Source organism: Brachionichthys hirsutus, chromosome 5 (genome assembly GCF_040956055.1).
Source record: "Brachionichthys hirsutus isolate HB-005 chromosome 5, CSIRO-AGI_Bhir_v1, whole genome shotgun sequence".
NCBI lineage: Eukaryota > Metazoa > Chordata > Actinopteri > Lophiiformes > Brachionichthyidae > Brachionichthys > Brachionichthys hirsutus.
Window position 1 is genome coordinate 288,879 of NC_090901.1, and position 17,453 is coordinate 306,331.

Sequence of the window (17,453 nt, forward strand, 5' to 3'; positions counted from 1 at the left end):
GTCTCCAACGTTTAACTCTTGTACTTCCTACCATTGCATTACAAGCAGCAGCCCCTGCTTTGCCCTCTTGGGAAACCCCATGACCACACATGGCAAGACAGACAGAAGGAGAGGTTCATGGGATATTTCATTTAACTCCTTGCCAAGTGTTCAGAGTCAGGGATTTGACCACACAAAGACTTAAGAAAACACGCACACACTTCTTGTAGAAGAAAGTCTTGTAAAAGTTATGTTTTAACTTTTCCCTCTAGAGAGAAACATGATAGGGTATGACATAATCCATAAAGACCATGATAAGAACCTGGTGGGAGCTCCCGGATGAGAACAGGGGTAACAATAAAAATAAAATACAAAGGGGAATAACAGAAGACCTTTAGAGTCCCCAGCCAAAGGCCTGAATGACGTCAGCATTCTCCCAGCATTCTCCCAGCATTTTGACACCAGCAAATTAATTCACATTAATCAATAGTTAAATATGGTAGCAAGCAACAGGCGGGTATATCAGCACAATGCTAGCAGGCTTTCAAAGGACGCCTGAGCAAACCAGGCATCGAATCTGTACTTTCCAGAGTGACCCAACCTCGTCTGTGTAGTTTAACCATGAGGTCACTAAGATACCGGTGATGTGACAAGCGGCGCAGCCATTGGCAACCATTGGATGGTTATCATAAAAAAACAACTCTTTGTGGTAGAAGAAAGGGCTGGATTGGGTTCGGGCCATTGACTTCATGTTTCCAGTTATTGGGAGCCCGTTTAACAGCAGTCCTGTGTGGGAAGTCACCGTTTGACCTTCGGCAAGAAGACGACCGGCAGGAAGCGCAGTAAACCACTGACAGAGGCATGCTGGAGGCCAGGATAGTTCTTTCACCAGCTGGGTTTGCAGACTGTGGTGACACAAAACCAATTTGCAGCTGTACCAGCAGTCGTGACGAGGCTAGCTGGAACGGTGAGCCAGAGCGTCTTAGAAGCAGAAATGCACAAGCCCAGGCATGAATAGTACTCGACCTCCTTGTGCTAGCTCACCACTCGAGCTATAGCGACATGATTCGGTCAGAGGATAATTATGGCCCGCAGTGAAGCAGTGCAGTAGAGCCAAGAACCACTAGACAGGTTCATCTCGCTCCTCCATCGCTTCATTCCCTCTTCCTTTTTCCACCGTCTGCACCGACTCAGGTAGAACCATGTTCAGCACATGGGAGAATCCTCCTGCATGCACATGTTGAACTATTTCAAATACAACAAGTAGCACTAGTACACTCTCCTCCTCTAGGCATGCTGTTAACTTGTTCCACACTGTATAAAAGTCCATAAGGTTTCATGTCGTAGAATTATTCATCTATAGTTAGAAATTCACAAGTAAATGCAAATAAAAAGGCATACAAAGGTGTTTCATTCGCCCCCGGACTCATGCACACACACACACACACACACACACAGAAACACACAGTATGCTATTGGTTTTCGATGATATTTCAAGGCTTTTGCACAGAGAATCGGGAGCAACAAAACAGATGAATAAGGGAATGAAAGCTGAAGGATGGAGGATGGAGGCCATGGAGGGAGAGAAATATGGAGCTCCTGAGAGGTGTCTGGAGGGGCAGAACAAGAAGAGGGGCCTCTACAGCAGCACGAGTCTGGAGATGATCTGAATGAGAGTAGAGACATTCAGAGACATCTGAATGAACTACATCCAGGGGGGAAACATCACAACGTTGGTAACGTGATTAACTTTCTCTTGTTTGACTCTCTGCTACGAATCAGTCGGTGTCTCGATGACTTTCTCAGAGTGACTGCGTACAGCTGCTGCTCGCTCTGTTATCTTCCTCTGTTCAGACACTGAGATAAAGCACAATGTTATCAGAGCGCCACGGAGACGCATCAAGTCGTCTCCTGCCTGTGGGCTTTCCTTTCCTGCCACATACAGCACGCTCCATGTTCTTCTAACATCAGACCAGACCGTCTCTTGTCTGCTCTCACATCGTGTCAAAACAAGTTCCTCGGCTGAAAAGGTTTTTTGTTTTTAAACACAATAATGTCAAAATGGTTTTAGGAAACCACTGCTGCTAAAACTCAACCTCACTCAGCCTATACTGGAACATCTGCCCCCTCAACCCTCTTACGCAGCCACACAGTCCTTTTCATCACCTAACTAGATCGCTAAAAGCCTCTTTCCTTGGGGGACTTCCCTGGCAGTGTGCAGTTACCTGCCAAACGCAGACTATTGACTGAATGACAAAGCGCAGAGGGTGCTGGCCTCTTCCGTTCCACCGCTTCCTTTTTCATGGCCTCTGCTGGAGCAATTGCTTGGCTGGGTCTTACATGATTTACAGTCAGGCTGCCTTACAGAGTGACTTTACAACCCTGTTCAACAGAACCACCATAAGGCCAGGGCGTTGGCAGGACTTCACGTTACCTAAAGATACGCCTTTTTTTAATAGCCTAAATCAGTCACACTTGTGCCAACTGGTCACGCGAGTGGAACAAATGTTCAATCCTAACATGTTTAATAATCCCAATGGAGAGTTGGACAGAATCGGATCTACGAGGGACGCTTGTGTGTCGGGATCAAGGTCTGCTTAACTTCCTCTTCTCCTATGGAGACACGCTACCAACACAAGGTCACACTGAATAGTAGTCTAACATTCCCACACTACTGAACTCAGACACGAGGCTATGTGCACCCGTCTTCATCGTTGTTTCGCCTTATGGTTAGCCTCAAACTGCATCATCATCATCAGCATCGTCTGTGACCCTGCAGGGACACAGACGGCTGACACAACACACACACAGTGACGTAATGGACGGCGATAAATAATTCCAAGAACACAAATACGTTCAACGTGATGATGTTATATGAATGTTATGTACAGATTGAGAGGAAAGTACCCAAACAGAAATGTCTTGCACAGAAACAGTGACGTAAAAACAAAACATGAGGTCACAGTATTTCTATCGCAGCAGCATCATGCCCAGGCCGTCGAGCCGCACGAGTTTACAGCCTCGAAAAAACAACACAGACGCAAAACCAAATACAAGCTATTCAAAGAAAACACGCAGACGTGGTGATTTTGTGCAGGAAGGAGTGTCTCCAGTCTCCATGACGACAGTTGCAGAAACATCGTCTAAACTTTCGCATGTTCATCAAGTCCTAAATCACAAAGCTGGCATGTGCGGTGAGGCGCCAGACCTCAATTCCACTCAAGTATGTTACAAACATTTCTCAATTACACACATCGCCTTTTAATTACCTACGGGGTGAGAAGTGTTTGTTTAGGGCATGCGGAGGATGAGCTACGCGGATATTATGACGGGAAAGAGACGAGGGCTGCAGCAGAGTCTGCTTTCCTGTACCCAACATGTGTTCTCCATATGGTCCCGCTCTAAACGTGCCCCTTCCTTCCACAAGCCACAAGGGAATTCCAGAAAGCCTTGCTGTACACGAGTTTGGTCCAAATATGCTGTGGCTCTTTTAATCACCACATGTGAACCTGGGAGACCTTGATCCAACAGGTGACATGTTTAGGAGACGCGGTTGGGTGCTCGGCTGCAGATGGAAAAGTGAAGGTTTTTAAACGATAACATTTGAACCGTAGGCTGTAGAGAGTAAAATGTAGAGAGTAATACACAGCCCAGGACCATAGGATGAACAGACAGTCCCACAGCTGAGGGCCAGAGCCCGGGAATGAAATCTACAAAGCTGACAGATAAAAAGTAGAAAGTCAGGGTGTGGCTGTCAACACAACTCCTGTGACGAGAGCAGAACTGAATATGAACAAGCTGCCGAGCCGTGGCGTTCAAGCTCCAGGCTCAGCACAAAAACAACTACATTCCAGTGTCTGATGGAGCAAGACAAGTAAGAACCTTTTGTTGAGGTCTTTAGTTAACAGTACAATGGGGCTCTTAGGGTAGAACAACCCTTAAATTATGCTACATCATTATAACCCGGGGCTAGCACTCTACAAAAGTCCAGTAACTTTGGCATTTGAAGTACCGAACATGTTCAGCCCTTTCGGGCGTCGGTACATGGTACCAAAGTGCAGGACAAACAGATTGCAAAAGTCATTTCTTCCTGCATCCACTGGTTTTATCAACAGCCTTTTATGACCAGCTTTTATTCCACTTGTGCACTTTTTATGTTTCGCTTGTGCGTTGACTGAATTGCGGTGTGGCTCTGCTGGCTGTGAAAGGAATTGCCCCTCACGGGGATAATAAAGTTGTTCTGATCTCATCTGTACTGTGCATTGATGGATTAATGACCTTCGTTATGACAACAGCAGCAACTCAGACAACAGTGAGCTGAAGGAATCTCACACTTCCTGAAAGAGTCCGACCTGTGGCTAACAGTTCATTCTTACCTCAGGTAGGATATATTTTCACCAACCCTCAATCAACTCTGCTTACAGTAAACACTAAACACACAAGCAAACACATCCACATCCACGTGCACAGACACACACACACACATACATCCCAGGGAAAAAACTGCAACTTCAGAGGAGAAAGACAAAGATGGAAAGACAGAAGACATCACGAAGAAAACCATGCAGAAGAAATATCAAAGACGGTGGTCGCATAATTATGCAGCAAATTAACACACACAGTGGATGTTTCTATATCTTTCTCTTTGTTCTCGCTGTGTGTGTGTGTGTGGCAACAGTGCATCTATAGAAAAGTGTGTCTGCCTTTCCAGTGCATTGAATGAGCTTTGCTCCACACACTGCTGCTCTGACTGAGCTGGACAACGATGTCACTGACATCAGAACAAGCTCCCTCTTTCACTACATTTACAAAAACAACAGTTTAGATTTGAAGGAAAAGAGAGAAAACACAGCTATCGAAGGCTTTGCTGAAGACCATAGCCCTAACCCTCATTTCCAGTGATTGCTGCCCTTCCTTTGACGCACATGCTTTCAAAGGGGAGTCCTGCACAAACACAAATGCTTCCTCGGCGGCAGAGATCTGTCTGATCAGCCTTTCAGAGGACGTGAGGACAGGATCGCTCTCTCTGGAAACACAATACCTGGCTTTCATGTTGCAGGATCACACACGCATGGAAAGGAATGCTAGCTAATATCCATCATCAGACATTTCCCCATGTACCCCGAGTGTTGCTACAGTAACTGTTAATGTGTGCAACATGGACAATGAGGCTAATAGTCTGGTGACCAAATCCAAAGAGCCCAATTATACATTTGCCCTCTGCATTTCCTTCCATCATTTATTTAAAAACTAAAGCCCTCTTTCCACTGCGTAGAACCTCTTTGCCTTTTTGTATTTCCATAAAAGCAGCCGTTCCTGGTGGTACCGTTTCGGTTAATACCCAGCAGGTATGGAATATCCTGCATAGCACCAACCAATGGCTGCCAGGCTCATGCAGCAACGCCCCCTTCATAGAGATGTACATGATGCTGACGATTACACCACGGCAGCTGGATTTACTAGCATGGGGTTCATTTCCATCCGTATCTCTGGTAGGATTACAATCACAACATCTACACAATGACAATGACAATGACTGCTTTTTAATGTCCAACAATGACATGCCAGTGTTTGATTTATGTTGCTTTGTCTCTAACACAGACTTAAGATGAAGGTAATGTGATGCATGGTAGTTCCTCTCATTATAACCATCCAGGCAATTCAGCAAGCCGTCCCGTCCAAGACCTCAGCCAGTCTTCCTGCGTCCCTCGTTAGCTCCTCCGGCTGCAATCACAAGCCGACGTGCACGACGGATTCCCTTAGGAGCCACGGCTAGGCCTCTGTGGTAACACCTGACACACTGCAGCCGATTCTCCTACTTAAACAAGCTGAAGGTGCTCAGTGCCAATTTGAACACGCCTGTTCTCCATGTATAGCATCAAACTCAAAAATGACTTACCAAGATTGTGATTATAAATTAGAAATAATGATTTGAAGGCTCCTGTAAAATATTCTGTCTATTTCTGGGTGTCTAACGGTGCCTGCTGCTCTTTTGTATCTTTATTCCCCATCTTTCCTCACTTCCTCTTCATCAGTGCTTTACTGTCAACAGTGCGAAGAGTGATGACTCATGCTGCTGTGTGTGGGTGGGTGTGGCTTGAAGTCAAAGTAAGTAAAATACATTTCAAAGAAGAGGCTAAAAGCAGCACAGTGACAGCAGTGGGACTTTCCTGAATCAATGAAACGTGTTTCGTAATGGCACCATTCACCGTTCTCCAAAGGAAGCCTTTATATAGACGAATGTTTGAGCCATTGATACACAGGAACGTCAGCGGTGTGATGGATCAGTGTTCTTACAGCTGGGACCAGCAAGGAGGCCCGTCAGAGTGAGTGTGTGTGTGTGTGTGTGTGTGTGTGTTCCACGGTGGTGCGCGCACCTCCGCGTGAAAGCAAAGCTCATTTTTACGTCCTGACGATCCACCGAAGCTCCTTGACTCGTGGTCTTAACACTCACCGCGCTGCTGACAGTGCTTTCCTACAGTGTCTGCAGTTATTTGGGACAAACACAAGCATGTGGAGTTTGTAGACCATCATGCATCACAGAAGGATGAACTTGAAACTATTTCACAACAACATTAATGTCCTGATGCGTTTTCCAAACCCGGATTTGACCCCGTTCCAGATTCGTGGAGCGGGTAGTGTATTTTGAGAATGCTGGTTTCCCCATATGTGTAACCACAATGCTGGGTTGCTTTCTCGGCATCTCTTCTGCCCGCTGTTCCCACGCCTCTTTCTGGGCTAAATACATATTTAGGGGAATACTGAGAGGCAAATCATATGCCCTGCTCTCTCAGTGCTCCCAAAACTCATTACTCGCAGCCTTTTTATGACCTTTATAGCGCTGGAGCAGAGAGACTGAACCTTTTGTTCGTACTGGACCAAATCAAAGTTTATTTATTGGGGTAAATTGTGCTCTCATATATGAATGCACTCTTTGAAAAAGTCCCTGCTCCAGGATCCATAAGAGGCAGGTAGAGCTTTTCAAACACGAACTTCATAGATGGCGCTTTTGAAGGTTTCCAGCCTTGCTCAAGGTCAAGTCACTGGTGGGACTGTTCCTGCAACAGCTAACTTTGGAAACAGATACAGATACAAAAGGTCTGTGAACATCACACAAGTTCCACAACAGCCTAAACGGGGCTGCAGCATGGAAAACCATCGGGCTGGCTCAGCCAGTGTTCAGACGTCTGTGTGCCAGTCAGAAGCATCAATGATTTCATAGCCTCTTCCACTGCCCATTAGTAAAGCCTCTGTGAGGCTGCACTTTAGCATGCCTCACAGACCTATCAATACACATCAGACCAGGAAGCGCTTGCTCCGGCCATTTCCTCAGTGGACAAATGAAAGGCAAATGGATTCTGCTGTACAGTTGCACTTTGAGAAGGATTCGACTAGTGTTGTGGAATGATTGGGAATGAACACACAAAACAGGCTAAATAGGTTTCAGTGCACGCGTGTGTCCACGACAGTGTGTAAGAGTAATGAATACGATCCAAAACGGGTTCCTCTGTCCCTGCAGACCGTAAGAAATAAACAGATAAAGATTAAGTGGACGTGAACGCAAAGGGAAGAAGGGGAGGCCAAGAGTGCGCAGGAGAAGAGGGAGGGAGTTTCAGAATTGTTATTGGAGGCATAGAAGTCATTTCTGACTTAAAGAGTTCCAGATGTGAGCCAGCCCCTGAGAAAGAAAAAGAAACCAAGAGGGGGGGGGGGGGGGGGGTAATCAGGCTGGGTCTTGGTACATAAAAGATCATCAGCCTTCGCTCCCTCTGAGACAACCAGGTTTGATAGCGTGAAGTGGATATTGTCTTTAGTGTGCGGCGATGTAGGACCTCAGCAGCTGAGGGGAGCTGAAGGCAAGGATTAGGGCGGGGGGGGGGTCAGGTGGTATGGTGGTAGAGGGGCATGAGGCCTGCACAACCCAGGTTAGGCCTATAAAAAGCAAGGGTGGTCAGAATAATGGTCCGTTGTTATTACACACACTGGCCCATCTCAAAACCAATGACTGAACTCACCACAATAGGGTCAAACCCCAAACAAAACACATCTGGTGAAATACTGGGGCAAAAACCAATGACTGAACTCACCACAATAGGGTCAAACCCCAAACAAAACACATCTGGTGAAATTCTGGGGCAAAAACCAATGACTGAACTCACCACAATAGGGTCAAACCCCAAACAAAACACATCTGGTGAAATTCTGGGGCAAAAACCAATGACTGAACTCACCACAATAGGGTCAAACCCCAAACAAAACACATCTGGTGAAATTCTGGGGCAAAAACCAATGACTGAACTCACCACAATAGGGTCAAACCCCAAACAAAACACATCTGGTGAAATTCTGGGGCAAAAACCAATGACTGAACTCACCACAATAGGGTCAAACCCCAAACAAAACACATCTGGTGAAATTCTGGGGCAAAAACCAATGACTGAACTCACCACAATAGGGTCAAACCCCAAACAAAACACATCTGGTGAAATACTGGGGCAAAAACCAATGACTGAACTCACCACAATAGGGTCAAAACCCAAACAAAACACATCTGGTGAAATTCTGGGGCAAAAACCAATGACTGAACTCACCACAATAGGGTCAAACCCCAAACAAAACACATCTGGTGAAATTCTGGGGCAAAAACCAATGACTGAACTCACCACAATAGGGTCAAAACCCAAACAAAACACATCTGGTGAAATACTGGGGCAAAAACCAATGACTGAACTCACCACAATAGGGTCAAACCCCAAACAAAACACATCTGGTGAAATACTGGGGCAAAAACCAATGACTGAACTCACCACAATAGGGTCAAACCCCAAACAAAACACATCTGGTGAAATACTGGGGCAAAAACCAATGACTGAACTCACCACAATAGGGTCAAAACCCAAACAAAACACATCTGGTGAAATTCTGGGGCAAAAACCAATGACTGAACTCACCACAATAGGGTCAAACCCCAAACAAAACACATCTGGTGAAATACTGGGGCAAAAACCAATGACTGAACTCACCACAATAGGGTCAAAACCCAAACAAAACACATCTGGTGAAATACTGGGGCAAAAACCAATGACTGAACTCACCACAATAGGGTCAAAACCCAAACAAAACACATCTGGTGAAATTCTGGGGCAAAAACCAATGACTGAACTCACCACAATAGGGTCAAACCCCAAACAAAACACATTTGGTGAAATACTGGGGCAAAAACCAATGACTGAACTCACCACAATAGGGTCAAAACCCAAACAAAACACATCTGGTGAAATTCTGGGGCAAAAACCAATGACTGAACTCACCACAATAGGGTCAAACCCCAAACAAAACACATCTGGTGAAATACTGGGGCAAAAACCAATGACTGAACTCACCACAATAGGGTCAAACCCCAAACAAAACACATCTGGTGAAATACTGGGGCAAAAACCAATGACTGAACTCACCACAATAGGGTCAAAACCCAAACAAAACACATCTGGTGAAATTCTGGGGCAAAAACCAATGACTGAACTCACCACAATAGGGTCAAACCCCAAACAAAACACATCTGGTGAAATACTGGGGCAAAAACCAATGACTGAACTCACCACAATAGGGTCAAAACCCAAACAAAACACATCTGGTGAAATTCTGGGGCAAAAACCATTGACTGAACTCACCACAATAGGGTCAAAACCCAAACAAAACACATCTGGTGAAATTCTGGGGCAAAAACCAATGACTGAACTCACCACAATAGGGTCAAAACCCAAACAAAACACATCTGGTGAAATTCTGGGGCAAAAACCAATGACTGAACTCACCACAATAGGGTCAAACCCCAAACAAAACACATCTGGTGAAATTCTGGGGCAAAAACCAATGACTGAACTCACCACAATAGGGTCAAACCCCAAACAAAACACATCTGGTGAAATTCTGGGGCAAAAACCAATGACTGAACTCACCACAATAGGGTCAAAACCCAAACAAAACACATCTGGTGAAATTCTGGGGCAAAGGCTGCACTTTAACTTCCTTTGCAATGAAATAAGCCCAACAGACTGAGGGCAGGCTATGATCAATCAGTTCTAGATGGCCTCGTGTTCCATCCTGACTTAGAGGGCAGGCTAATGACCTTTGACCTGCTCCAGCAGAAACGCGCTGCATGCACGTCGTGTGTTAGTCTCCGAGTTAAATGAATGCACTGAAGGTAAAGGTGTTCTTACCATGAGCGTTCTTCCCACAGATGAGGTGCTCGTAGTGCTGCAGGACCCCCCACAGCTCTGCGTCGTTGTTCACCACCCCTTCCAGGGTATCTGCACTCACCGGGGCGCACGCTGACCCCAAATCCGGACCCCAATGACCCCTCTCGGCCATCAGCACCCGGGCTCCTATCTCCTCAGCCAGAGCTTCCATGCACGCGGTCAGGCAGATGGCTGCGTGCTCGTGGACACGCACGGAGATCCGGGTATCCGCCATCCAGCGGAAGAAGCGTCCCACGGAGAAAGAGAGGCCGCAGCGAGCCGACTTGCCCTTCCTCAGCAGCTCCCCGGCGCTCATACAGGACATGGAGACAGCCTTGACCGTGGCGGCGACGCAGTGGTCGGCCAGCGCCCAGCTGAGCACCAGCCGCATGGCGCTCTGCACCTCGAAGCGCGTGCAGCGACAGTGCATGACGCTGAGCCGCTGCGCTTCTCTGCAGATCCGGATCAGAGCCCTGCGGAGAAGCGCCGACAGGCGCCTCACGGCCTCGGCCGAGAACCCAGCGGCAGGGCCCCCTTTCAGGGGCCCACTCCCCGAGAGCCCAGCAGCGGGGCCCCCTTTCACGGCCTCGGCCGAGAACCCAGCGGCAGGGCCCCCTTTCAGGGGCCCACTCCCCGAGAGCCCAGCAGCGGGGCCCCCTTTCAGGAGCCCACTCGCTGCCACTTTACGCAGGATGTTGGCCACCTCCTCTTCCATCCAGGGGAACTCCTCCAGCTCGGGTAAACGGGGGCACTTGGAGAAGATGTCCTCCGGGTCCTCGGGGAGGACAGTGTTGACCGTGTCCCAGCTGTTGTTCCTGCTGTTCATGGAGCCCGAGTGGTACCACCAGTTGCCCCTGTGAGGGGTCGTCATGAACGCCTGCGAGTTGGACTTGGACGAGGACAAGCTGAGGGACTTGCAGGAGTCCCCAGCGCCGTAGCCAGAGTCCAGCGTCAGGTCCTCCAGGGTTTTCATGTGGACGTTGTTCATAGCAGCCATGGCTGTTAAACGGAAGATAACGGAAGTGAGAGCTCCATTCATCTCCACTGAACTGGTTACACTGGTTACACTGGTTATCATTCATGCTGGTTAGTGCAGGACAGCGACGCGACACGGCTGCAGGTAAACTCAGGTAAACTAAAACTACGTCATATAGTCAACAGGGCCGCAGGTAAACTCAGGTAAACTAAAACTACGTCATATAGTCAACAGGGCTGCAGGTAAACTCAGGTAAACTAAAACTACGTCATATAGTCAACAGGGCTGCAGGTAAACTCAGGTAAACTAAAACTATGTCATATAGTCAACAGGGCTGCAGGTAAACTCAGGTAAACTAAAACCACGTCATATAGTCAACAGGGCTGCAGGTAAACTCAGGTAAACTAAAACTACGTCATATAGTCAACAGGGCCGCAGGTAAACTCAGGTAAACTAAAACTACGCCATATAGTCAACAGGGCCGCAGGTAAACTCAGGTAAACTAAAACTACGTCATATAGTCAACAGGGCCGCAGGTAAACTCAGGTAAACTAAAACTACGTCATATAGTCAACAGGGCCGCAGGTAAACTCAGGTAAACTAAAACTACGTCATATAGTCAACAGGGCCGCAGGTAAACTCAGGTAAGCTAAAACTACATCATATAGTCAACAGGGCCGCAGGTAAACTCAGGTAAACTAAAACTACGTCATACAGTCAACAGGGCTGCAGGTAAACTCAGGTAAACTAAAACCACGTCATATAGTCAACAGGGCTGCAGGTAAACTCAGGTAAACTAAAACCACGTCATATAGTCAACAGGGCTGCAGGTAAACTCAGGTAAACTAAAACTACGTCATATAGTCAACAGGGCTGCAGGTAAACTCAGGTAAACTAAAACCACGTCATATAGTCAACAGGGCTGCAGGTAAACTCAGGTAAACTAAAACTACGTCATATAGTCAACAGGGCCGCAGGTAAACTCAGGTAAACTAAAACTACGTCATATAGTCAACAGGGCTGCAGGTAAACTCAGGTAAACTAAAACCACGTCATATAGTCAACAGGGCTGCAGGTAAACTCAGGTAAACTAAAACCACGTCATATAGTCAACAGGGCTGCAGGTAAACTCAGGTAAACTAAAACCACGTCATATAGTCAACAGGGCTGCAGGTAAACTCAGGTAAACTAAAACCACGTCATATAGTCAACAGGGCTGCAGGTAAACTCAGGTAAACTAAAACTACGTCATATAGTCAACAGGGCTGCAGGTAAACTCAGGTAAGCTAAAACTACGTCATATAGTCAACAGGGCTGCAGGTAAACTCAGGTAAACTAAAACTACGTCATATAGTCAACAGGGCTGCAGGTAAACTCAGGTAAACTAAAACCACGTCATATAGTCAACAGGGCTGCAGGTAAACTCAGGTAAACTAAAACTACGTCATATAGTCAACAGGGCTGCAGGTAAACTCAGGTAAACTAAAACTACGTCATATAGTCAACAGGGCTGCAGGTAAACTCAGGTAAACTAAAACCACGTCATATAGTCAACAGGGCTGCAGGTAAACTCAGGTAAACTAAAACTACGTCATATAGTCAACAGGGCTGCAGGTAAACTCAGGTAAACTAAAACTACGTCATATAGTCAACAGGGCTGCAGGTAAACTCAGGTAAGCTAAAACTACGTCATATAGTCAACAGGGCTGCAGGTAAACTCAGGTAAACTAAAACCACGTCATATAGTCAACAGGGCTGCAGGTAAACTCAGGTAAACTAAAACTACGTCATATAGTCAACAGGGCTGCAGGTAAACTCAGGTAAGCTAAAACTACGTCATATAGTCAACAGGGCTGCAGGTAAACTCAGGTAAGCTAAAACTACGTCATATAGTCAACAGGGCTGCAGGTAAACTCAGGTAAACTAAAACTACGTCATATAGTCAACAGGGCTGCAGGTAAACTCAGGTAAACTAAAACCACGTCATATAGTCAACAGGGCTGCAGGTAAACTCAGGTAAACTAAAACTACGTCATATAGTCAACAGGGCTGCAGGTAAACTCAGGTAAACTAAAACCACGTCATATAGTCAACAGGGCTGCAGGTAAACTCAGGTAAACTAAAACTACGTCATATAGTCAACAGGGCTGCAGGTAAACTCAGGTAAGCTAAAACTTACGTCATATATTCGAATATATGACCTACGTCATATATTCGTTAACAAACGAGGGAACCACGGAAATGAAAGCGTACCTGTCTCTCCTTCCCCCGGAGAGGGATTGAAACTTTCCGGTGAAACTTTCCGGTGAAACTTTCCGGTGAAACTTTCCGGTGAAACTTTCCGGTGAAACCTTCCGGTGAAACCTTCCGCGCCCTGAACCGAGTTCATTCATAAATGACGTCCTTCGTCGCAGCTCGGCGTTCATTCGGGACCCGAGGACGGTCCGAGCTCTGCCGTCCAGGTTCGGGAGCAGCGGCCGGTCTGTTCGGGTCGGTGGGAGACGTTCCGTTACAGACGTGAGAGAGGCGGGACCGTGTATGAATGACAACCCGGAAGCGGCTCCAACGACCAATCAGAAAAGGGCTCAATTTCCACCTCTTCAATTAAGACCCGCCCAAAGCTTTCCTGTTAAAGGAGCATCAAACAAATTCCTTCCCCACGTGACTTAAATGTGTCTTAAATACGTTGCGGGTGGACCCCGACCCTGTTAGTGGACCCCGACCCTGTGGGTGGACCCCGACCCTGTTAGTGGACCCCCACCCTGTGGGTGGACCCCCACCCCTGCATGTCCACCCTGTTAGTGGACCCCCACCCTGTGGGTGGACCCCCACCCCTGCATGTCCACCCTGTGGGTGGACCCCGACCCTGTGGGTGGACCCCGACCCTGCTAGTGGACCCCCACCCTGTGGGTGGACCCCCACCCCTGCATGTCCACCCTGTGGGTGGACCCCGACCCTGTTAGTGGACCCCGACCCTGTTAGTGGACCCCGACCCTGTGGGTGGACCCCGACCCTGTTAGTGGACCCCGACCCTGTGGGTGGACCCCGACCCTGTTAGTGGACCCCGACCCTGTGGGTGGACCCCGACCCTGTTAGTGGACCCCGACCCTGTGGGTGGACCCCGACCCTGTTAGTGGACCCCCACCCTGTGGGTGGACCCCCACCCCTGCATGTCCACCCTGTGGGTGGACCCCGACCCTGTTAGTGGACCCCGACCCTGTGGGTGGACCCCGACCCTGTTAGTGGACCCCGACCCTGTGGGTGGACCCCGACCCTGTTAGTGGACCCCGACCCTGTGGGTGGACCCCGACCCTGTTAGTGGACCCCCACCCTGTGGGTGGACCCCCACCCCTGCATGTCCACCCTGTGGGTGGACCCCGACCCTGTTAGTGGACCCCCACCCTGTTAGTGGACCCCCACCCTGTGGGTGGACCCCGACCCTGTTAGTGGACCCCCACCCTGTGGGTGGACCCCGACCCTGTTAGTGGACCCCCACCCTGTTAGTGGACCCCCACCCTGTGGCCAGAGCAGGGATGCAGATTTCTCCTACTCATTGCTGTAACTGGTATTTTGACAAATGCCTTAAAATAAGACGACATAAATGCTAATAAATAATTTCAATTCAATTCAGTTTTATTGATATAGCGCCAGATCACAACATAAAGTCATCTCAAGGCACTTTACAGGATTAGCAGGGAAACACAGAACCCAACGTGACCCACAAGAGCAAGAACACACAACGGAGGCAAGGAAACACTTCCCTTTAACGGGCAGAAACCTTGGAGAGAACCTAGGCTCATGGTGGACGGCCATCTGTCTGACCGGCTGGGTTGAGAGAGGGAGGGAGAGAGAGAGAGATAGAGAGAGAGAACGGCAGGTCGGAGGAGAGTCAGAAACAAGGAGATGGATGGGAAGCGATAGCGAGACAGAGCAGGAGCAGACAACAACAAGATGCTAATGCTAGCGATATAAAGCTATAAATGCTAATGCTAGTGATATAAAGCTATAAATGCTAATGCTAGTGATATAAAGCTATAAATGCTAATGCTAGTGATATAAAGCTATAAATGCTAATGCTAGTGATATAAAGCTATAAATGCTAATGCTAGTGATATAAAGCTATAAATGCTAATGCTAGCTATATGGACTTCAGTGTTGAGGGCCACAGGTCCAGGTTCTGCAGCACCACGGACAGAAGGACCTGAAAGAGAGAGAGGGACAAACAGAGGGAGAGAGAGAACAAGACTACGGGAAGAGAGAGAGATTACTGACATCTATTTATAACATAAATAATCGGATAAAGGGGGAGGAGCTCAGTGTGTCATGATGTTAAGCCACCAGTGCTGCCTAATGACAGCAGATTGATTATATTGATTACTGCATTGATTAGTTATAAGCTTTGTTAAAAAGGAAAGTCTTTAATCTACTCTTGAACACAGAGATGGTGTCTGTCTCACGAACCAATCAGGGAGCTGATTCCACAATAAAGGAGCTTGATAACTGGAAGCTCCGCCCCCCTGTCTGCTCTTGGATATTTTTGGAACCACGAGCAGGCCAGCGTTTTGGGACCGCAGGGTCCTAGCGGGGCAATACGGGATAATCATCTCTGTAAGGTAAGGAGGGGCCTGGCTGGTGAGGGCTTTAAAAGTGAGTAAAAGGATTTTATATTCAACCCGTTCCCTAACAGGAAGCCAATGCAGAGACGCCAGAACAGGGGGAATGGATGTGGATAATATGGATGTAAGCATAAAATTTTATTTGCAAAACAAAACAAAACAAAAATAAAAGTACAATACATTCTTAAAACCTTTTCTCTACAAAACAATTTCACAGAAATTACCTTGGAATGTATGCTCCTCTGTATCTATATTCTTAACAATATAGTATATACACATATATATATACATTATATACTGTATACATACATATATATATATATATACACACATATATACATACATATGTATGTATATATCTTTTATTCGTTAAAAGATGGACAGTACAGACCTTTTTCCTATAGAGACTAACAAATGTTCTCGAGGACATTTTGACAATCATGTCGTCAATAACGGATCATTATCTCTCAGCTAAAGTGAGTCTGTCCTCGAGTCTTCCAGCCACGTCCCATCAATACAAGTACTGTGTTGCATAAACAGAGACATTAGAGCCCGGCCTCCAGCCAAGCTTAGAGAGGGGGGGGGCTAGAACCATCTCAACCAGTCCTTCCTGTTTCCATGGTAATGTGATAAACACAAACACGTTTCCTTCTTGTATCTGAATGACATCACAGCCTTCTGATCAATACCAGTTTACCTGTCTGGCCCAGCCTCTAGTATAAAAACCTCCTGGTAAAGGCACGCGTTAGCGCTTAGCGCTAGTCCTTCGATCCTAGCTTTACACGCTGTAAGTGTAAGAAGGCTAACCCTTTCATGCCTCTGTGCAATTTCAACAGGAGACATATCTGAGTCCCCAGAATTCAATATTTGTAATGTAGTTCAGAAGAATGTTTGCATGATAGTTTTAAATTACTTGATTTTCTCTTGCTGAGTCCGTCAGTCAGAAAATCAACTTTAAAATCACGACTGCTTGAGTTGAAACGTCTGTAATTAACGTCTAATTAACCACGTTATAAACAAAAGGTAGCATCAATTAAAACAGACAAATCAACAGAAATGTGTGTGACTTTGAAATAGCAGTCGTGTGTGTGTGTGTGTGTGTGGGGGGGGGGGAAAGATGACAAATCTCTTTGGAAAATGTTTGATTACTGAGTCAAACTGGGTCTTTGTTTCATGATATCAGATATTAGGAGAAGCTCTGTGATACTGCTCAACGATATCCAACAGGTAGTAGTACTTATATATTCTTCACGTCTGAACGCAGACACACATTCTATTGGGCTTCCATGTGGGAGCGCGTTAGAAAAAAGATCTGAGGTTGTCTTCACCTGTCTGTTAGAAAAAATGTGCTTCCTGTCATCAGAAGCGCACAAAAGCTGCAACACACTCAAGTACTGGAGCACGCATGTACATGTACACTCACGCATACATGCAGGTTAAACACACGCACACAAAGCTGTGTGTTTCCAGTCTTTCCGCACCAAAATCAGGACTGAGAAGAGAACAAGAATAACTCCCTTTCACATTCCGTTTCCTTGTACACACAAGTATACAAAAGGGGCCTGTGGAAAACAGAATGGAGCGCGGCGTTCAGGCAGGAGGCGGGTCCACAGAGGAGCTGCTGACGGCTCAGTCCAGGGCGAG

At 47.0% G+C, this 17,453-nt stretch overlaps 1 protein-coding gene across 1 annotated transcript in view; it reads right to left on the reverse strand.

Annotated features, from left to right (window-relative positions):
* abtb2b (ankyrin repeat and BTB (POZ) domain containing 2b) overlaps window positions 1-11,190 on the reverse strand; it is a 31,725-nt gene extending 20,535 nt beyond the window's left edge. The window contains exons 1-2 of the mRNA XM_068739879.1: window positions 10,866-11,190; window positions 10,200-10,733 (exon numbers count right to left, since the gene is read on the reverse strand). Coding sequence (XP_068595980.1) covers window positions 10,200-10,733; window positions 10,866-11,190 — 859 coding nt within the window. The remainder of the gene's footprint in view (window positions 1-10,199; window positions 10,734-10,865) is intronic.
* Window positions 11,191-17,453: the final 6,263 nt, after the last annotated feature.